General features: G+C 42.9%; 1 protein-coding gene across 4 annotated transcripts in view; it reads right to left on the bottom strand.

Annotated features, from left to right (window-relative positions):
- FRMD3 (FERM domain containing 3) overlaps window positions 1–23,637 on the bottom strand; it is a 318,111-nt gene that overhangs the window by 48,344 nt on the left and 246,130 nt on the right. For all 4 annotated transcript variants that reach the window (XM_004612971.2, XM_004612969.2, XM_055139945.1 and 1 more), the window contains 2 exons: window positions 12,795–12,869; window positions 12,228–12,296 (listed from right to left, as the gene is read on the bottom strand). In XM_004612971.2, the coding sequence (XP_004613028.2) occupies window positions 12,228–12,296; window positions 12,795–12,869 (144 nt within the window). The remainder of the gene's footprint in view (window positions 1–12,227; window positions 12,297–12,794; window positions 12,870–23,637) is intronic.

Raw genomic sequence — 23,637 nt, 5'->3', positions numbered from 1 at the left:
TCAGAGTTCATTTATTTGCAGGTAGCTATCCAGTTTTCCCAGCACCACAGCTGTTGAAGAGGCTTTTCTTGTTCCACTTCACATTTCTTGTTCCTTTGTCAAAGAATAAGTGGCCATATATTTGGGGATCTGTGACAGGATAGTCAACTCTGTTCTATTGATCTGCAAGTCTGTTTCTAGCCCAATACCATGCTGTTTTAATCACTACTGCTTTATAGTAGAGTCTGAGGTTGGGGAAGGTGATGCCACCCACCTTCTTTTTCCCAAGGATTGCTTTGGCTATTCATGCGGGTTTACTGTTCCATATGAATTTCAGGAGTGTTCTGTCTATTTCTTTAAAAAATGTCATGTGTATCCTGATAGGGACCGCATTAAATTTGTATAGTACTTTGGGCAGTATTGCCATTTTGATAATGTTAATTAGCCTTACCCACGAGCAGGGGATGTGTCTCCATTTCCTAGTGTCCTCTTTTATTTCTTGAAGTAGTGTTTTGTAATTTTCCTTGTAGAGGTCCTTCACCTCTTTGATTAAGCTGATTCCCAGGTACTTGATTTTCTGAGGTACTATTGTGAATGGGATTTTTTTAATGTCTCTTTCTTCTCTTTCATTATTTGTATATAAGAAAACCATGGACTTTTAGGTGTTGATTTTGTAGCCTACCACTTTACTATATCGACCTATTATTTTTTAGGAGCTTTTCTGTAGAGTCTTTAGGGTTTTATAAGTATAGTATCATATCATCTGCAAATAGTGATAGCTTGACCTCTTCCTTTCTTTTTTAAAAAAAATTTTATTTATTTTTTTATTAATGAGTCACTGTGAGGCTGCAGTTACAGTTTCGTGCCTGTGTTACAGTTATACAACACTCGAGTACCCATCCCTCCACCAGTGCCCATTCTCCTCCATCGATGGTCCCAGGGTCCCTACCCCCCACATATATCTCCCCCCGCCTCGTGAAAGGGAATTCCTTATTGTTATCTCTCTCCGTTTGGGTGTTATGGTTTGAATGGAGATACTGGGTGGCTATCGTGTTCAATATATAGTCTGCTTTCAGCCCACCTCTCCCATCCTGAGTGGATCCTCCACTATACTTTAGTTGGTGTTTCCTTCTCTGTCAGAGCTGCCCTCTCCCCCAGCATGTGAGGTCAGCTTCCATGCCGTGGAGCGGGCCTCCTGGTACTTATTGCTGCTTTTCTTGGGTGTTAGTCTCCCTTTCTGTTGTTTTATATTCCGCAAATGAGTGCAATTTTTCTGTGTCTGTCTCTTTCTTTCTGACTCATTTCACTTAGCATGATACTTTCTATGTTGATCCACTTATATGCAAAGTTCATGACTTCATCCTTTCTGACAGCTGCATAGTATTTCATTGTGTAGATGTACCAAAGTTTCTTTAACCAGTCATCTGTTCTCGGGCATTCGGGTTTTTTTCCAGATTCTGGTTATTGTAAACAGTGCTGCAATGAACATACAAATGCAGATGTCATTTCAACTATACTTTTTTGCCTCTCCGAGATATATTCCCAAAAGTGGTATTGCTGGGTCAAATGGGAGCTCAATTTCTAATTTTTTGAGAAGTGACCATATTGTTTTCAAAAAGGGCTGAACCAGAGTTTCTTCAACCAGTCATCTGTTCTAGGGCACTTGGGTTTTTTCCAGATTCTGGCTATTGTAAACAGTGCTGCAATGAACATACAAGTGCAGATGTCATTTCAACTGTATTTTTTTGCCTCTCCGAGATATATTCCCAAAAGTGGTATTGCTGGGTCAAATGGGAGCTCAATTTCTAATTTTTTGAGAAGTGACCATATTGTTTTCAAAAAGGGCTGAACCAGTCGGCATTCCTACCAGCAGTGTAGGAGGGTCCCTTTCTCCCAACATCAACACCAACAGCGGTTGCTTTTGTTCTTTTGGATGTGAGCCAATCTCTGTGGTGTGAGCTGGTATCTCATAGTTGTTTTGATCTGCATCTCCCTGATAATCAGGGATGAAGAGCATTTTTTTCATGTGCCTTTTAGCCATTCGTATTTCTTCCTTGAGAAAGTTTCTGTTCATTTCTTTGCCCCATTTTTTGATGGGGTTGGATGTTTTCTTCTTGTAGAGGTCAACCAGTGCCTTATATACCCTCGATATCAGCCCCTTATCAGATGGGTATTGGGTGAATATCTTTTCCCATTCTGTAGATTGCCTTTGTATTCTAGTCACTGTATCTTTTGCGGTGCAGAATCTTCTTAGTTTAATATAGTCCCATTTGTTTATCTCTGTTTCCACTTGGTTGCTCAGCTGCGTTTCATCTTTGAAGATACCGTTAGCTTCAATATCGTGGAGGGTTTTGCCGTCCTTGTCTTCCATCTATCTTATGGATTGTGGTCTGATGCTGAGGTCTTTAATCCATTTTGATCTGACTTTTGTGCATGGTGTTAGGTCGAGGTCTAAGCCCATTTTTTTACATGTGGTTTTCTAGTTATGCCAGTACCAATTGTTGAAGAGTCTTTCCTTGCTCCACTTCACATTTCTTGCTCCTTTATCAAAGATAAGATGATCATATATTTGGGGTTGCATGTAGGGATATTCCATCCTGTTCCATTGATCCGTGGCTCTGCCTTTGTTCCAGTACCATGCTGTTTTGTTACCGCTTTGTAGTAAAGTTTGAAGTTGGGGAGGGTGATACCTCCCAGTGTCTTTTCCCCAAGAATTGCTTTAGCTATTTTTGGGCATTTATTGTTCCATATGAATTTCAAGAGTGTTTGATCAATTTCTGTGAAGAATTTCATGGGTATCCTTATAGTGATCGCATTGAATCTGTATAGTGCTTGGGGAGTATTGTCATTTTGACAATGTTAAGTCTTCCTATACATGAGCAGGAAATATACTTCCATTTTCTAGTGTCCTCTTTTATTTCATTGAGCAGTGTTTTGTAGTTTTCCTTGTAGAGATCCTTTACTTCCTTAGTTAGGCTGATTCTGAGGTACTTGATTTTCTGGGGCACAATTGTGAATGGGATTTTTTTTTAATGTCACTTTCCTCTGTCTCGCTATTTGTGTATAGGAAGACCATGGATTTTTTGGATATTGATTTTATAGCCTGTTACTTTGATGTATGAGTGTATCTAGCCATCGGCCACAAACCCATGGCAAGCATTATCCTCAATGGAGAAACACTAAGGGTATTCCCTCTAAGACCTCTTCCTTTCTTATCGGTATAAACTTGATATCTTTTCCTTGTCTAACTGTTATGGCCAAGACTTCCTGTACTATATTGAATAGGAGTGGTTAAAGTGGGCATCCTTGTCTTGTGCTCAATCTTAGAGGGAAGGCTTTTGTTTTTCCCCATTGAGAATGATACTTGCCATGAGCTTGTGGTAGATGGCTTTGATTATATTGAGGAAAGTTCCTTTGATGCCCATTTTGCTGAGAGTTTTCACCATAAACAGGTGTTGGATCTTGTCAAATGCGTTCTCTGCCATCTATTGATGTGATCATATGGTTTTTATCATTTCTTTTATTGATATGATGAATTATTTTGATTGACTTGCAAATTAACCATCCTTGCATCACTGGGATGAATCCTACTTGGTTATGGTATATGATCTTTTTGATGAGTCGTTGGATTCTATTTGCTAATATTTTATTGAGGATCTTTGCATCTGTGTTCATTAGAGATATCAGTCTGTAATTCTCTTTCTTTGTGGTAACTCTGTCTGCTTTTGATATCACAGGATATTTGCTTCATAGAAACTGTTTGGAAGTGTTTTTTATACTTCAGTTTTCTGAAAAAGCTAAAAAGGTTTGGGAGTAAGTTCTCTTTAAAGATTTGGAAGAATTCACTAGTGAATCCATTTGGGCCAGGACTTTTGTACTTGAGGAGACTTTTTATTACCGTTTCATTTTCCTTGATGGTGGTAGGTCTGCTCAGGTATTCCAGGTCTTCTTGGTTCAGCCTTGGTAGGCTATAGTAATGTTGGAATTTATCCATTTTCTCCAGGTTTTCGTGTTTTGTGGCATAAAGATTCTCAAAGTAATCTCTGAGGATCCTTTGAATTTCTGTAGTTTCTGTTGTAACATTTCTGATTTGGTTTATTAGGTTTTTCTCCCTCCCTTTTTTTGTGAGTATTGCTAAAGGTTTATCTATCTTGTTTATTTTCTAAAAGAACCAGCTCTTGGTTTCATTGATCTTTTGAATTGTTTTTTGGGTTTCCATCTTGTTAATTTCTGCTCTGAGTTTATTATTTCCTTCATCCTGTTTGTATTGGGCTCCTTTTGTTGGTCATTCTCCAAGCTCTTAAACTGTGAGGTTAGGTTACTTATGTGGGCTCATTCCTTGTTCCTGAGGAATGCTAGTAGACCTATAAACTTTCCTCTCAACACAGCTTTTGCTGTGTCCCATAAGTTTTGGTAACTCATATCCTCATTTTTGTTTGTTTCCAGGAATCTTTTGATTTCCTCTTTGATTTCCTTTCTAAGCCACTCGTCCAATACTGAGCTGTTTATTTCCCAGGTATTTGATTTCATTTTCTGTCTTTTTGTGTGATTAATTTCTAATTTCAGCGCATCGTGATCTGAGAAGATTGTTGATACAATCTCTATCTTCTTAATTTTATGGAGGTATGTTTTGTGTCAGCATGTGGTCTATCTTGGGCAATGTTCCTTGCACACTTCAGAAGGATGTGTATTAAGTTTTTTGAGGATGAAGTGTCCTGTATATATCTACCTAGTCTCTTTCTTCCATTTCTTCCCTCAGATGAAGTATGTCCTTACTAAGCTTGAGTCTGGTTGATCTATCAAGAGGTGATAAAGCGGTGTTGAAGTATCTCACTAGTATTGTGTGGCTATTGATGTCTTTCTTCAAGTCTATGAGTAGTTATTTTAAGCACTTTGCTGGTCCCTCATTAGGTGCATATACATTTAGTATTGTAAGTTTTTTCCTGTTGTACAGATCCCTTGATCAATAAAAATGACCATCCCTGTCTCTTGTGACCTTCTTAAGTCTGAAATCAATGTGGTTTGATAGTAGGATGGCTACCCCAGCTTTTTTTATGGGAGTTGTTTGGCAAGGCAAATGTTTTACCCACTATATTTATCACTCAGGCTTCACAGGCTTTTTTTATCCTTAAGATTTTAGCAAAATAGATATGTGATCAAATGCTACCAAGGGAAAGAAAATGTATTTCCCCATACATCATTAGACTTGGGCATGCTAACTGAAAACAGAGGCATTTGAAAAAGATATGGGGAGCAAAAAAGATAGTAGAGACATGTATCTCTCAATTAGAAAGGCCTTAGGGCATGACTCAGGGTAATTTAACAACTTCCAAGAAAACAGAAACAAAAATGTCCTGCCAGACAAAAGGTGTTCTACAGGTTAAAACTATTCTGGTGTTGCTGGATGCTCAGTCTTCAATACTAATAATTAATATTCACAACCTGCTCATAGTTACTCTTGGGACCTAGTTCTACTTCCTCCTTTAAAAAGGAGGACATTAACTAAATAAAAAGGAGGATAAAGGCCTAAGGGATAGTCCAGTGGGTAGGGTGCCTGCCTTGCATTTGGCTGACACTGGTTCAATTCCCAGCAACATGGTTTCCTGAGTCCACTAGGAGTGATTTCTGAGCACAGAGCCAGAGCCTGAGCACAATTAGATGTGTACACCTACAAAAAAGGGGGGTAACAGATATGTGCCAGTAGCTGTGGCTGATGGCAAATCTCAAGGGAACTGTGTGGGTGATTCAGCAAGACTTTGACTTTCAGATGGAGAACCCATCCGTACTGTGTGGGACTGCGGGGACACCAGCTGTCTGCTCTGACATAACAGAGAGGTGGGGCACCGTTGTTGGGTGTTTGGATAATCTTCTCTTCCTTGTTTCTAGTCAAAACTAAAACCAACCTATCCCTCAAAGATGATATCATAACCGGAGTAACAGTAGAGAGGGAGGGCATTTGCCTTGCACACAGCCGAACCAGGTTCAAGCGGAGGAACCAGCTGAGTTCCCTACATGTTCTAGCCCCAAGATTTCCCTGCATCACTACAACAAGGAAGGCCCTTGAAAGTGCCTTCGTCGAGGATCTTTTGTTCTCCTTCAGCAATCTCACCACTTCAGTTGGAGAGAAAAAATATCCTGTTGTCTGCCTCCCTCTGGAACATGCCTGTAACACTATACTGACTGGACCACTGTCTATTGATAGGACAAGTAAAATTACATGACTGTCATAGATGTCAGGAAGAAACGGACTCTTGCCTATCCTCCCAGTTCCTGCTGCTTGGCTATACTAGGGCCCATGGCTGGCTCATGAGTTAAGAGACACAATGGTTCAAAGACTAGTGCCATCTGCCCCCAAAATGACCCCTTTGACAGACTAAAACCCTTAGACTCCTCAATTTCATGATTCGGAGATAAATGTTTCTTCCCTCATATGTTTAAGATTCAGAAATGCAAAGGAGGATGCTATTGTGGGTTTTGTTGGAGCACAAAAATTCAGGGACCCCAGGCCCTGATCCCAGGCACCAGGATAGCACAGGGTGAGAGATAGCAAAATCAGAATAAAAATGCAATTGTCCCCCTTTCTTTATCAATTAGACCCACAATTGGTAAAGAATTATGTAGTGGTAAAACCACCACTGCCGTTTTTAACCTGCCTCACTCCTTGCCACCTCTATAAAGAGCCAGTCAAATGAACACAGGCTTCATTCAAAGCAAGAACCCATCAGCACAGTTATTCTCAAACATAAATATAATGAAATAAAAGGAATAGCATTTTTCAAAACTTTATCAATGGTTTGTATACACTGTAGTTCAGTTGTTTCTCTCAATGGGCATATAATAGGCAAGAACATGCCATATTTACAAAGGAGAAAGCTGAGACTCAGTGAAGTTGCAGATTCAGGACCACCTGATTTCCAGGCCAGTCTTTTGTTGGCCTCTAGAGTGTTTCGCCTGGTTTATACTGCACACCACCTTTGCTACCCAGAGGAGGTTCAGATCACTGCCTAAATGATCAACTGTTTGGGGCTATCCAATGTTCAACTGTATCAGACAATTTTCTAGTCAGCTCTGACCCAGACCCACCACTTGAGTTTCTGGACCAACTGCCTCCAGGACTGAAGTCTCTTGCGACCAACTGAGGGTATTTGCTAGATTTCTCCAGTCTCAGAATCCCCATATCAGCTGGCAAAAGAGCAAAAATGTACCAGAACCTACCAGGTACTGAACACAGGATATGAAAATTCACAGTTAAAGATTAAAGTGAGTAGGGGCCAAAGAAATAGAACAGCAGGTAAGGCACTTGCCTTGCATGTGGTTGCCTCTGGTCGGAGCCTTGATACCCCAGACGGTATCACAACCCACACTAGGAAAGATCCCTGATTTCAAAGCTATAAGTAATTCCTGAGACAGCTGCATGTGGCCCCAAAACCCAGATAAAAATGATATTAAAGCAAGTTTACTTTTAACTGCAGGAGTGAGCAAGCACAGACCTTGGTCTCAAGGCCTACAAAATGAGAATATGACTCTACCTATGAAGGGCACAAACACAGCCCTTAGCCTCATGCCTTAGAAGTGAGTGAATGTATGTTAGAACCAATTATGGAAACAGCATTCGTAACAAGGCAGATGTAACTAGAAACAACATCTGGAACCCTCGTTTATACCAGGATATGAGCCCAATGGCACCTAGTTCCTGGGGAAAAAGGGCCAGGGGCCTGCATTAGGCATTAAATGCCCTTGTCTTTGCATGCATGGTTATGCCTGCTTACCAGTCACCTGATCACGTAACATTTATAATGAAAGCCAGTAAAAACTGGACTTTAACTAGCTGTGTAAATCATTCATGTGTGTACTCCTGCATAAAGCAGTTTCCTAATGATATTTTCTTTAGGAACTGCACTGAGGGGCTGGAGTGATTGTACAGCGAGTAGGTGTTTGCCTTGGGTTCAATCCCTGGCATCACATATGGGCCCCTGAGTCCTTCAGGAGTGATCCCTGAGCACAGAGAGCCAGGTGTAAGCCCTGAGCTCTGCCAGATGTGGTTCCAAAACCCAAAACCAAAACTAAGCAAAAATAAACAACAAACAAAAGAACTGCTTGAGGTAAAAGGTTTCCTTTGGAAACTGCAAGTATATTCTAACCTTGTGGCAAAGGCAACGGCATAAATAGAGTAACTAAATGAGACCTGTAAGTTCCTGTACAAACCTTTGGAGTGGAAGGGAGTACAGCTGGTTTATTATCAAACATTCTATAGGAAGACACTATGAGCATGCCTACAGATTCTAGCTTCCCATATTTATGTTTATATGAGATTACTATAACAATAGAACTACCTATATTTACAAGGCATTTTTATCTTTTTATTTTGCGGAGGCAGGGGGGAGTGATAATGGACACACCCAGCTGTGCTGAGTTTACTCCTGGCTCTACTCAGGGGTCATTTGTGGTTGTTCGTGGAGACTTAATTGTGGCATCAATGATCAAATCTGGACCAGCTATGTAGACAGCAAGTGTCTTATCTGCTGTACTCTCCAGTTCCATTTTTACTATTTTTTTAAATTCTTTTATTGATTCACCATGTGGAAAGTTACAAATCTTTCAGGTTAAAGTCTCAGTTATACAATGCTCAAACACCCATCCCTTCACCAGTGCACATATTCCACCACCAAGAATCACGATATGCCTCCCCCCTTCCCCCCACCTCCCCAGCCACCCACCCCGCATGTGTAACTGGTAAATTTCATTTTACTTTCACTTTACTTTGATTACATTCAATATTTAAACAAAAAAATTCACTATTATTGATTTGGAGTTTCTCCCCCCTAAAGTCGATCTGCTGAAAAGAAAGCATTTGGTAATTTGTTTTCCATTGCTGAGAATGAAGAGATATGAGGTCATGAGGCCGCACTAGCAGCAGCATAGTTTTGGATTTCTGTATTTTAGTATTTTAGTAACTAAGTCCAGAGAAATGTCTGCCAGGAATTGCAACATTGTAAGCTTGTACCTCTCAGCTACTTTATATTCCACATATGAGTGCGATCTTTCTATGTCTGTCTCTTTCTTTCTGACTCATTTCACTCAGCATGATACTTTCCATGTTGATCCACTTATATGCAAATTTCATGACTTCATGTTTTCTGACAGCTACATAGTATTCCATTGTGTAAATATAAAGCACTTTATTTTATTTTTTAACTTTTTAATTGAATCACTGTGAAACAGACCCTTACTGTATGACTGAAAGCTGTTCATGGTTGGATTTCAGTCATACAGTATTCCAACACCCTTCCCTCCACCAGTGTACATTTCCCAGCACCAGTGTCCCCAGGTTTCCTCCTATAACCCCTACCCACAACTCCCTCCACTCCCTGCCTGCCTCTGTGGTAGGTGCTTTTCTTCTCTCTCTCTCTCTCTCTCTCTCTCTCTCTCTCTCTCTCTCTCTCCTTTTGGGCACTGTAAAGCACTTTATTATAATCCTCACAATAAAACCCAGTAGCTGGGTAGAGCAATATAGATCTTCTTTGACTTACAATGGGCTTATGTGTTGATAAACACATTATAAGTGGAATATATTTATGTCTAAAATAGATTTAATGCACTTAACTTACCTAACATCAAAGCTTAGCTTAGCTTATTTCAAATGTGCTACAGTTGGATAAAACCAGCTAATATTATTTTTCTTTGGTTTTAAAGGGGAGTAAGGGTGGTCACACATGGCAGTGCTCAGGTCATATGGGTACTGGGGATCCATTCACAAACCTGGGTCCCCTTCATGCAAAGGCAAACACCCTACCTGCTATGCCATTGCTCTGGCCCCAGTCGTTTAGTATATTTCTTATAATAAAGTGTAGACTATCTCTTGCAATTGATCGAATCACACTGTGCTTCTGGGAGCTATGACTTTGATGCTACGCTATGACTTGATGGTGCTGCCCAGATTCATAAGAGAGTATCACGACCTGTATTGCTAAGCAAGGAAAAGACCAAAACTCAAGAGTCAAAGTCTTTGGCACTACCAAATGCATAGCACTTCATACCATGTAAAGTGAAAAAAATCCTAAGTCAAATCATGGAAGCTGGTATTATGAATTGCATTTTCTAAACTGCTGGTCAGAGGACCTGCCTGACTTACCCAATACCAGAACTAGTAAGCACCACAGCAAAGATAAGAGTCAATTTTGATTCCTAGACAGGTGCTCTTTTCAGGTACAAATGCTTCCTCTCAGTGACTCCCTGTGGGGGCTGCAATATCCAGGTGGCTCACAGAGACAGTCCTAGGCTCATTCAGCTGGGCCAGTGACCCTGGCCCACCCTGAAGAGTTTTAATTGAGGATTATGTCATTGGCAAAAATCAGTGAGATAACATGAGTGAGCTTCATTGTGGGGAAGGGCTCACTCCAGTACACTGAATCATATTCCTGGTCCCCGATCCATTCTTTTTTGTTTTAAAGAAAAATCTCAAGATAGTGTTCTAGTCTGTTCACATGTTCTCTATCTGCACATCTTGGTAGAGGTGGGTTGACATTATTTTGAGAACAAACTCTAAAGTGTGGAAAGATAGTGAATGGAAGCCTTATCTTCACCAGTTTAGACTAGCACTCAACCCTGAACACGGCCAGGGAAAGCCTCATTACTCTACTCTTACTTTAGACAGCCACATCAGAGATGACAAAATCACTCAAAAATAAAATACTCAGGATAAATAGCTTTCTATTGTGCAGCTGGCTACAGGGAGGAACAAGAAGTTACTTCTGAGAGTGGCCAGGCTACACCAACTACCGCCTCTTAGGAGGTCCAGGGCCCTGGGGCAGCATCTTGGACAGATCTCAAGCCTCAGGAAATGAGAGTGTTGATGGCATCCTTACTCCTAAGTCAAGCAGTCAACAAATATGCACTGATCTCCTCCTAAGTGCCATAAGAGTCAACAGTGGCACAGACCTGGCCCTCTCAGAGTCTACTTGGTACTATTACTCTGAACAAACCCCTCCTTGTATTATCTGGAATGTGAGAAATGGTGCTAAAGGACTGAGAAAAGAGAGTTCTGAGTTCATGGACCCAAGAGTTAAATGTACAGAGAAGAAACTAAGGGAAGAAACCATTTTATCTTTTACAGGGAAGCTTCAAGAGTTCCACAGGGATTGCCAGAGGTAATGCAGCTTCATTTGTTCCAGAGGTTTTTCTGGTTTCACAGACTTGCACCAAAAGTGGGGTGGAATGTTCATGGTTCACATGTGGATGGAGCTCATACCCAATGCTTGACAATACCAAAGGATAGGTGGAGAGGCACCCAGATCATTGTTTCCCCAGAAACCGGGAAGACTAGGCAAATGCAGGCATAAGGGAGACTTTCCTAAGTTCAAAGATGAGAAAGAAGGACAAGTGCCAAGTGTCAAGCAGTGTGTGAGAATTTCTGAAATATTGGGGCTTCTGATGGTATTTCCTTCAAAACAGGAAGTATTCAGCTTCAGGCATTAAGCATGTTTGAGACTTAAGCTGTACAATGACTCCTGAAAATCAAATGTGGGGAATATTCAGTCTGGGACACAAAAAGCCCCACAAAATTATGTGATTTGGCCCTAGTGCATCCTGGGACAGACATTTGTGGTTGTTTATAGTTCATTTTCTTTTACTGTAGGGCCCACTAATAATGTTATAAAGAACCAAATGGTCTTTGGCAGAAGAAAGGCTCCCCAGCCCTGATAAAAATTATAGTGCTATGATATACAACCTGATCCACAGAATATTTAATTCCCAAGACATATATTTCAACCTAAATGAAAAGGACATCCTTGAAGCACTAATGATCTAGTGCTTCATTCCTCAGAGTGGTAATAGGGTCCAATTACTCAGCATCCCAGTTCTTCATGTAACATAGCCTGGGAGTTGGGTCAATAGGAACTACTCACAGCTGATGAACAGAGCCAAGCAAAGAGAGCAGGTCTAAAAGGACAGATGACATAGCGACCAGGAGACAACACAGCCCAGTCAGTCATGCGTCCCAGTCATACTGCTCATGTGTCTGGTGCTTAAGATCAATCTGAGTCAGTGAATCTCCAGAATAAACTCATAAAATGGAGCCTGCCTGTTGTCACGCTGTTGCCATGTCAAAGTTACCTGAGAGTTCCAAGATGCTGAAGGTGTACTGGAACTATTAGCAGTAATATTAGAAAAGATTGAGCAAAGTGAGCCAGAAATTCCTTCTGTCCACCCCAGAAGCTCCCCAGAGCCCCAAGGAGCATGCTACTCACCTGTGTACCTCAGGGGGCTCCCTTTGGATTTTGGAGCTTGCTTCTACCACCTCTTTTGCCACTTTACCACTGCAAAGACAGAAATACAACATCTGTGCACACTCTCATGGCAGAAGTGCAGGGGACATGTCCTCTTTAAGTTCACAATGATCTGAGCTGTCCTAAGGAATCCACACTTCTTTCTCTGTGATGTAAAGTAAATGACAAATAAGAAGGGCTTTCAACTAGAAAGAGAGTACAACAGGTAGGGCACTTGCCTGGTACGTGGTCAACCTGGATTCAATCCATGGCATCCCAGATGGTTCCCCAAGCACTAGCAGGAGCAATTCCTGAGTGCAGAGCCAGAAAAAAACCCCAAACAACGCCCCTACCTCCCCACCCTCCAAAACCAAAAAGAATATAAGGGCTTCAAGAACATCAAAGATGAGTGATATAGGAAGGAAAGACCAAACCAGGGGCACAGGGCATAGGACAATGACTTAAGGATAAAATTATTTAAATATAAATAATTGAGCATTAAGCTGCGCCCCCAAGACCCTTATCTAATTGCAACCACATGTTACCCACCTATATCGAAATCTACTTCCTTTAAAAAATATCTTGCTGCTGGACACAGTCTTGATCTGACTGGATTTTGCATACCTTTAAGAAAAAATGAAACAGAGATGGTTACGATGTCTTACAGTCCAAACAGAATATGCTAGAGAGTATGGCTGTCAGAACAAAATGTATTTCATTGTATGACTTGCCACACACACAAACACACACACACACACACACACACACACACACTTATTTGCCTGTCAGAAACAGTTCGCAAAATGAAATTTTTTACTATATACATCAAAGTCTGGTGTTTTTATGTATTTTGATTCTTTTCTCTTTAAATACTAATAATATCTGGTTTCATAATCTGTTACTGGATCACGAATTACATAAAGGGAAAAATTATATTGATAAAAAAAAGAATTCTTTCCCAATTTTGATCTGAAAAATAAGAAGGAAGGCCATAACATAAGCCATCGTTAAGTTCCTTGTCACAGGAAGTTTTTTTTAACCTTGTCATTTAATGTTACCAGTCACTTTCTTGCCTATGTCTATAACTAACAACACAGGACAAAGCCATTACTATACAAAGGAGGCTGCTCAGCAGATTGCAAAGAATCTACTTACTGTGCATACCCCTGAGATAAATAGGGGGCCCACACCACATGCAAATGATGGCTAGTTTCTGAGCTTCTCCAGTTAAGTCTGACTCAAGAACGCTCACTGGTAGATGACAAAGATACACAAAGAACAGGAAGCCCAGATGAACTGACTGAGCACATCTGACCCATACACATAAGAGCAAAATAGCATTAAGAATTGCAGAAGTGCAGATATAAGCCAAAGTCTCTCACAAGGCATTGCTACCATGAGAATTAAAGTTTATGCAATTAAACTTCACTTCTGTCACTAGGAGTTTATGCAATTTAGCTCAACAGATTAGAAAGAAGAGCCTCAGGAATTTAGAACCACATAAAGTGTTGATCTTCACAAAATCTTAACTTTAAAAGCACACAGAGGGGAAGAGAGATGGTTAAGTGGGGAAGGTTCTTGCCTAGCACATGGCCAACTTGAGGTTGATCCCCAGAATAGGATATGGTCCCCTGAGCCCCATCAAGAGTGATCCCTGAGCACAGAGCCAGCAGTAAGTCCTGGGTACAGCAGGATGTGGCCCAATACCCTCTGTGTAAAAACAAACAAACAGACATAGCCCCCCCCCACATACACACAGAACAAAATACTCTAAAGAACTCCCACCAAGTCATCCACATAACCCCAGCTATGATGCTGCGATCGACACTTCTTGAGCCTCTTGAATATCCTTTTAATTAGCTCAGTAGATATTATGCATCGCCCAGTCTGCTCTCTCTACCACACTAAACCCAGGGATGAAGCACAGTCTCTGCACTCGTGGAGTGAGAGAGGCAATGGGCATTAACCAAGAAGCCATTCTAACACTGAATGGGTGGGAATTACAAGTTGCCATGAGGAAGGGGGTATCTGCGCTCAGAAGCAGGAGGGAAAAGGGTGGAAGGCAGTGGCTCAGGTAGGAGGTCGAACAAGTACAAAAGCCATGAGAATAAAGTATGAGCGTGAGTATGAAGAACTAAAGATCTTATAAACAACTGCATCTATAACTATTACTAGTGTGTATACTCTATACACACAGACACATAGACACACACAGACACACACACAGACACACACACACAAGAAATGTTCCTATTTTGAAAGGACCTGGTTTAAGCTACTCTCAGTTCCTGAGTATAAGGTTTTTATAAATAAAGTTTTTAATTGATTGAGATTTTGTTAATAATGGTTTCTTATGCATATAATAGCAAAACCGAGCCCCAAAACAGTGCATCTGAGTTTAGGATTTTGGTGTTGTATTAGGAGAAATAGAAAGACATATAAGACCAGAGAGATAGTGATTAGGTAAGGTGTGTTGGGGTTCAACCCCCAGAAATGCATATTAAGTGCAGAGTTAGGGATTAACCCTAAGAACTGCCAGGTATGGCTCAAAAGTGAAAGAAAAAAAAGAAAAAGAGATTGGAAAGAAGACAGAAAGAAAGAAAGAAAGAAAGAAAGAAAGAAAGGAAGGAAGGAAGGAAGGAAGGAAGGAAGGAAGGAAGGAAGGAAGGAAGGAAGGAAGGAAGGAAGGAAGGAAGGAAGAGAAAAAGAGAGAAAGAGAAAGAAAGAAAGAGAAAGAAAGAGAAAGAGAGGGAGAAAGGGGAAAGGAAAAAGTGACAGAAAAAGAGAAACAAGAAAAAAAGATGGAGGGAGGAAGAGGGAAAGGAAGGAAGGGAGGGAGGGAGGGAGGGAGGGAGGAAGGGAGGGAGGGAGGGAGGGAGGAAGAGAAGGAGGAAACGAAGGAGAGAAAGCAAGGAAGGAAGCCACAATAGCACTCATTTGCAAAGAAACCCTTCTCTCATCCACTTTCATAAACAACCCAAGAGAGGCACAAGACCAGGTCCAGGAATTCCCACCAAAAAAGGAGGGCCAGAGCGACAGTGCAGCAGGTAGGGCCTTTGTGTTAAATGTAGCAGCTGACCTAGGTTGGATCCCCGGGCACCACATATGGTCACGCTACCCTATATAAGTGATGCCTAAGCAGAGAGTCAGGAGGAAGTGCTGAACAAGGAGATCTAATGATAGGCAGGACCCCAAAAGATCCACAGTGACCCCTGAGACAGGCAGTGAAGGATGCGAGATGGAGTTGGGCTAAGGATCATACCTTGTCCATTCAATAAGAGGATAAAATCTCCAGCAAACTATGCAACATGGGACAATGTCATGCTAATTCCTCTGGAAAAGTCAGGCCCCATGTTCCATGAGCCCTCCAGAGCTGTGGTCTGCCACGAATAGGGTTTCTTAGGGTTTAGGACCCTTAAAGAACCTGGAAAAGCTATAGGAAAACTGGAACGACTAATCGCCTAAATTACTGAGAAGTGGAAACAATGGCTGAAGGGCTTCCAGTCCCCAGCACAATTGTGTCATCTCCAACAGCTTCTCTCTGTTTTAGATACTCTAACACACAAAGGGAACCATATACTTTCTTTTCCTTCAGGAAAAGATAATGATGACTCAAAGGGGTTTGAAAACCATTGTCCACTACTTCATTTTCCAGTCAAAGTTTTATTTGTCCTTGTCAGTTGAAGTTCAGGCGGTTCAGAGACATTCAGGGAGGTGACTTGAATAAATAAGAGAGAATTTCAGTGTGTGTGTAGGGTGGGGTTGTGGGGACTAGCAGGGGGAGAGGAACAGTACTGAGCCCCAAGACAGGGCTATGCTGACACCTCAACAGAGCTGAATCAGTTCTTTTCTTTTCATTTTTTGGGGCCACACCTGGTAGTGCTCAGGGCATATTTCTGGCTTTGTGCTCAGGGAACATTCTTTGTGGGGCTTGGGGACCAAATAGGGTATCAGGGATCAAACCTGGGTCAGCCATGTGCAAAGTAAATGCTTTACCCTCTGAATTAACGATGTGGCCTCTGAGTCAGTTCTGGACTCCATCCATCCCCACTGTTCTCCCAGTCAGCAAAGAGGAAAGGCTGGAACATAGTTGAAAGATTCTAAATTTGAGCTTCCTGTAATATCTGAGCTGTGCAAGTGGCTTCTGAAGAATTGTCTGGCGCTGTAATCTATAATCCTAGAGTGACAGCATTCTACCCATAAGCCTTTGGCTCTCATCTCTATATACTGGAGGCTTCTTACTATGGACACATGTGACTCACTGCCAAAGGTTTCTTTTACTGGTTGTGAGTGTACAGTCAACCCGAGCTCACAGCAAGTCAAAGATGCCAGGGAGTATTAACTCTACTATCCAAAGTGGCCCTCAACCAAATTGAGTGTAGAAGTAAGTAGACAAATAGCCCAGTTTCTTGGTCTGTCGGTGGGAGAATCTTCAGGCATATTCTAGAGTCTGCCAGATGCCTTAGCAGAGCCGCACCCAATAGTCACAGTATTTTCCTGTTCAATCATCCTATATTTTTCCCGACCTCACTTGCGAACTGATCTATGTTATTGTGCATTCACTGACCACTTTTCAAATAAATAACTTGAACTAAACAACTGCTTCAAAGTCATATTTTGCTAGAACACCCGAAGAAAATCAAACAAATTTTCATCATTGCAGCACTACTATTCACAATAGCCAAGAGACAGCAGCAACTGCAGAGCCTATCAACAGATAACTGAACGAAGAACACACAGTGTCTATGTGTATACACACTACATAATAGCACTGCACTGTCACTGCAGTACTGTTGTCCCATTGTTCTTCAGTTTGCTCGAGAGGGTACCAGTAACATCTCCATTATGAGACTTGTTACTGTTTTTGCAATATTGAATATGCCACGGGTAGCTTGCCAGGCTCTGCCATGCAGGTGGGATACTCTCAGTAGTTTACCGGGCTCTGCAAGAAAGATGGAGGAATTGAACCTGGGTAGGCCGCATGCAAGGCAAATGCCCTATGTGCTGTGCTATTGCTCCAGTTTGCACTACATAATACTACTCAATATTTTAAAAAAGGAAAACAAAATTCTGTCATTTTACTGATTTCACTCCCAAGAGGGAGAACTAGGCTATCAGATGTCATGCTATACTATGCTATAATATACTTCATATTTTCATTTTTATTGTGGCACCCTAGTTTATAATACTGTTAATGCTAGGTTCCTGTGGTTTTCTAATACCACACTTTCCACCAGAGTTTCTGCTTCCCTCTACCACTGTCTCAGGCCCTCACCTTCCAGCCATGCCCCTCCTCTCCCCCCCAGGTAAGCCCAGTTCTGTAGACAAGTTCCACGGGACCGTGCTTTGCAACAACAGTTGCACTGTGCTTGTAAATTGCACCTTTCTTGGTAAACAACACCTGTGTGCTTCGAAAACCATTCCTAATAAGGAAACAGGATGTCTTGCCACGCCCATAGGCTGTGGCTAACCTATCAGATGCAGACACGTGGGCGAAAACAGGCAGCGAGAGGTATATAAGGAGGGAAGCTGCCTAGCTAGGGGCCGCCCCCTGGTTCCTTTTCCTTAGTTCGTCCTTAGTCCATGCTTCGTTCGTCCTTTTTCCTGTTTGCATGAGAAGGTTTCTTAATAAATAGCTGGAAGAAGAATCTCCGGGTTGCGTGTTACTTTACAACTGGCGTCCCTGGGTCGGCCCGAACTATCAACTAAAGGTAAGAATAAGCGTTCGGTGCGCCCCACTTTAGAAGGTGAGCGGGAGATCAGGATTTTTTTGTGTGTGCTGCGGTTTAGAATCCTAGCAGCAATCCCCCACTAAGATGGGACAGATTCTGGGCCTTCCCAAGATCTTTCGTATTTTCTCGAGCCAGACTGAACAGGGCAAGTCATTTGTGGATTTCGTTCAGTCTCTCTCCCGCAGAATAGGAAACCCGGAACTCTAGGTTTCCAGAGACCAACTCCGGTCCTGCCTTAAAGTGGTTTATGAGGTTAACCCATGGTTCCCAGACGAAGGAACTCTAAAAAGCAGGATTTGGAGACAAGTTAGGAAAAATGTCTATAAGGTATCTAAGAAAGGGACTGAGATCCCCGTGGAATTCTGGACTACATGGGAGATTGTTAATTCTATTCTCCTGTTTTTGAATAGTGCAATTGATGTGGAGAACATTAGGAATAATACGGCCTCAGGTCCTCCCACACCTAAGCCTCGAAAAGGTTGTCATAGTCTGAATGTTTCTCAGACTGATGAATATAGCTCCACGTCCAGTGCATCAGATGAAAGTGATGCAGATTATGAGTCTGCTACGGCCTTCTCATATTCTGAGTCCGAGAGTGACTCAACCAATCGGCCTCCAGGCCGCTTGGGACGTGCTCCCAATCGCCCAGTCAAGGCAAAGAGGCAGTGGCCTCCATCTTTCCGCAGGTTAAGGATGGATTCTCTCAGTCGTTTCAAACAGGCCTGTGTCTCATATGGGCCCACATCTCCGTACTGTAGAGAGTATCTTACAGACTGGAGTAAAAAGGCCCACTGGGCACCTCAAGATTTTCACATGGTTGCTAAAACGTGCTTAAGCTCTTCTCAGTATTTGCAGTGGAGAATGTGGCTCAGCAAGGAGGCCAAGGCAGAGTTTGAAGGCCTAGGCCATGCTGAACGAAACTTTTCAGGGATTAAATTGACTCATAAGATGTTAATTGGTGAAGGAAAATGGCACCATCCTGAAAGGCAAGTCACCTTGCCTCGTGCTGTTCTTGCTCATGTCCGTGGCGTAGCCCTGCGTGCGTGGGAGAAGGTTGATGCAGATGCGGAATTTAAAGAAAGCTTTACAAAGATTGTCCAGAGAGCCTCAGAACCTTATGCAGACTTCGTAGGAAGATTAATGGAAGCCATAGAAACGCAGGTTGAGGGTAAGGAGACTCATGAGCTGTTAACTAAACAATTGGCCTTTGAAAATGCTAATGAGGATTGCCAGGCCATTCTGCGCCCTCTTAAGGAGAAGGAAGACATAATGGGGTACTTGGACGCATGCAGGAATGTTGGTTCTGCTAGACATAAAATGCAGGCTAGGACTGTTGAGACCGGTACAGTACAGAGACAAGCTCAGAAAGGATATTTCAATCGTGGGAGACCAGACCACTTTCGTAAAGATTACAGGGCACCTCCAGACCGTGCTACTGTGAGAGCACGTCCTGGGCCCTGTCCCAGATGTAAAAAGGGAAACCACTGGGCCAAAGATTGTCCCTTTAATTTTCATGCAGCTGTTGACTCCAATTCGGGAAACTTGTCAGGGGGCCAGCCCCAGGCCCAGCGAAATCCGGGGATGTTTCCGTTTGCAGTCTCTCTCCCCAAGGTGGAGTCTCAGAACTCCAGTCAGCTGAGCTCCGATCAATAGACTCACTGCAACCAGTGGCGGCAGGAAGCGCAGCCTTGAATATTTCCTGCCCTGATATGATTACTATAGCCCCTGCCCAGTGTCCCTACAAATTAAATTCGGGTATAAAGGGACCAATTCCACAAGGCACTATAGGCCTACTCTTGGGAAACAACAGTTTTATTATTAAGGGAATTATTGTTCATACCGTGGTCATTGATCCTGACCATACTGGTGAAATAACAATTGTTATCACGGTGCCTACTGTTTGGACATTTGATAAGGGACAACCCATAGCTCAGCTCCTTTTGCTACCTTTGGTTGTGCCAGGTCTATCCACTCGCCCTAGTGGGGGAGATTTTGACAGCACAAATCCTATAATTGCTTGTGTTGCCCATCTGAAGAAAGACAACCGCCCACTTTTAACTATTGAGATTCATGGGAAGAAATTTATAGGAATGATTGACTCAGGAGCTGACGCCTCTGTCATTTCTTCCCAACATTGGCCCAGGAACTGGGCCGTGCAGGCAGTACCTTATGGTTTGTATGGAGTAGGCATGATGCCTTCCTCCTCTGTCCGGCAAAGTGCCAGGTGGCTAAGATGTATTGGCCCAGAGGGCATTACAGCCATTTTCCAGCCCTACATAGCACCCGTACCTATGAATTTATGGGGACGGGATTTACTTGAGCAGTGGAACGCGGAGATTAGGATTCCCGTTCCACTTCCTGCTGTGGGCTTTGACTCTGAGGCCTCTCCTTGTTTAATCGGAGCTGCTGCGGTTTCACGCCCAGCACCCCTCTGTATTCAGTGGAAATCCCACCATCCTGTGTGGTCTTCCCAGTGGCCCCTTAATAATGAAAAACTAAGGGTGTTAGAATCTTTAGTAGAAGAACAACTGGAGTTGGGACATATAGAAACCTCATTTTCAGAATGGAATTCCCCTGTTTTTGTTATCCAGAAGAAGTCAGGCAAGTGGCGTCTGTTGACTGACCTACGAAATGTTAACGCCACCATGGTTCCCATGGGGGCTCTCAGCCTGGCCTTCCTTCCCCTGCTGCCGTTCCTAAAGATTGGTCACTGGTTGTCATTGATTTAAAAGATTGTTTTTACAACATTCCTATCCATCCGGATGATCGTAAGCGTTTTGCATTTTCTGTTCCCTCTCTTAATAACCGCGCTCCTATGCGCAGGTATCAATGGACTGTTCTACCTCAGGGAATGACCAATTCCCCTATCATGTGTCAGTATTTTGTTGACTTGGTCTTGCGCCCTTCCCGTGTTAAGTTTCCTCAGGCTTATGTTATTCACTATATGGATGATATCTTGCTTGCATGTTCTAATGATGGAGAACTCCAGAGATTGTATGAGGATGTTATGACTCGTCTACCCGCAGCTGGGTTACAAGTAGCCACAGAAAAAATTCAGGTGTTGTCTCCATATGAGTATTTGGGCTATGTTCTTGAGCGTACTACCGTACGACCTCAAAAAATTTCTATTCGCCATGATAAACTGAAAACCCTTAATGACTTCCAAAAACTGCTAGGAAATATTAACTGGGTTCGCCCCTCTCTGGGCATTCCCAACTCAGACCTCCGTAATCTATTCCTGACCCTTGAAGGCGACTCCGCCCTGAACAGTCCTAGGCAGTTTACCCCTGAAGCTCGGAAAGAATTAGAATTTTTTCTAGATCGACTCCAGAAATCCCATCTTTCCCGGTTTGTTCCGGGAGAAAAATTGTGGCTTTTGCTTTTTGATACTCCCCACTCGCCCACTGCTGCTCTAGCACAGCTTTCGGGCCCAATAGAGTGGCTTTATTTGCACAATAAGGAGTCTCGCACTCTTGTGCCTTACCTTGAGTTAATGACTAAACTCATAATCAAAGGAAGACTGAGAGCCCTTGCCATGCTGGGATTTGATCCTCATATCATTGTTCTCCCCATTCCTGAAAAAGAGATTGCTTCTATCCTGCCCCTCAGTGATGCTTTGCAAAGAGCTTTAGCTGATTTTTCAGGAGAAATTTCCTCCCACTATCCAGCAGGAAAAACTTGGGATTTTTTCAAAAAAACCCCATTTATCATTTCCTCTATCATTCGCCCATCTCCTATTCCTGATGCTCCAGTATATTATATTGATGGCTCTGCCTCAGGGAAAGGCGGAATTTCTGGACCCGCCCTGACCACAACAGTAAACACTAACTATACCTCTGCCCAGCAAGTGGAACTTGCCACTTTGGTGTATCTACTCTCCCATGTGCCAGGACCTGCTAATATAGTCTCAGACTCAGCTTATGTGGTTGGTCTCTTCCCTGGCATCGTGACGGCTGCTCTAAATGCCCCCAATCCTATAGTCCAACAATTACTTGAGCAGCTACAAGCGCTTTTACAAAAGCGCTCTGAACCTGTTTTCATTACTCATATCAGATCTCACTCTGGTCTTCCAGGACCTATGGCCCAGGGAAATGAAGCCGCTGATCTCTTGGCAGCACCAATTTTTACCTCTGCTGCAGAAGAGCACCAGGCCCTACACACAAACGCCCGGCGCCTTCATATTCATCATCGTATCCCAATTCGAGAAGCCAGGCATATTGTCCGTGCTTGCTCTGTTTGTGCCCCTTTACACTGTACCTCCCATGTGGCAGGGGCCAATCCCCGAGGTCTACAGACCAATGAATTATGGCAAATGGATGTTACTCACGTCACGTGCTTCCCCAAGAAGCCTTTTCTCCATGTAACTATAGATACTTATTCTGGCTTCACATGGGCTGTTCCCATGACTTCTGAGAGAACCAGAGCAGTCTGCTCCTTCCTACTACAATGTTTTTCTGTCATGGGCGTTCCCTCTGCTATTAAAACTGACAACGGCCCAGCCTATACTAGTAAAGCTTTTCAAGATTTCTGTGATGAATGGCAAATTAAACACATTACTGGAATCCCTTACAACCCTCAGGGTCAAGGCATAGTCGAACGTGCCCATAGAACCCTCAAAACAGTTATTGAAAGTTAAAAAAGGAGGTATGCCTCCACTTGATTCCTTGTCCCTGACATTGTTTACTTTAAACTTTTTAAATTTACCTCAGGGAGAACCCTATACAGCAGCTGAGAGGCATTTTCAGGAAGATGCGCACACTCAAGAAACTATTAACTCTCCCATTTGGATTAAAATTGACAAAGAATGGGTAGCAGGGAAACTCCTCATTCGAGGAAAAGGCTATGCTTTTGTTTCAACAGATGATAACCCCGCTAAGAAACTTTGGATCCCTTTACGTCTTATCAGAAGCAGAATTCAAGCACCTGATTTGGATCTCAGACCTCCAGAGTCTCCTGATTCATCGCCAAACTGATTCCACCTATACCCTTTCTGGTGGATGGCACAGCTCGGACCCCGTGTTAACCCGGGCCAGGGGTTCTGTTTTGTGTTTTTTCCACAGGTCAGGGCAGAACCAGCGTGGATTCCTGAATGCCTGACACGGAGGACTGCGCCTCCAGTAGACCAAGATGTGCAAACTGGTGCTCGTGCTCAGCCTGATTCCTGTGATATGAGCTGAAGAAGCAGCTTCCCGGGCCATTGCTACAACATGGCCTGCTTTAACGCCTGTGCATAGATTTCCCCCTTCCTTACCCATCTTGATAGGCCCAGAGTAGGAGTCCCCTCCATTTATCAAAGAGGGGGTGGGAGCAGACTGTCCTTATTGCTTCTCGCTGCTTTGGTTTTTTGCCTGGTGTCTATACAAAATGCAGCAAGAACAGCTATTTACAAAAGCATGATATTTACAGGCATTCGTGGCCCTGGAGGCACAGCAATCCCCGCAGCTTTGGCTTGCAACTTTGAAACAATAATCTCGCTCAGAACAATCAGGTCTAGCTGGATGTAGCAAAGGTATTATGCAGCTGAGAGCCCTTAACTGCAGGGGACCTCCTGTAGTTGAGGAGTTTGAAAGGGTGCACTATACCCCACCTGACCCTTGGACCAACCTAAGACAGGGACCTACAAGCGAGAGGGCTCCCAATGAAGGGTAAGGCCAACGGGG

Source organism: Sorex araneus, chromosome 1, assembly GCF_027595985.1.
Source record: "Sorex araneus isolate mSorAra2 chromosome 1, mSorAra2.pri, whole genome shotgun sequence".
Taxonomy (NCBI): domain Eukaryota; kingdom Metazoa; phylum Chordata; class Mammalia; order Eulipotyphla; family Soricidae; genus Sorex; species Sorex araneus.
This window is presented reverse-complemented; position numbering and strand designations above follow the sequence as displayed.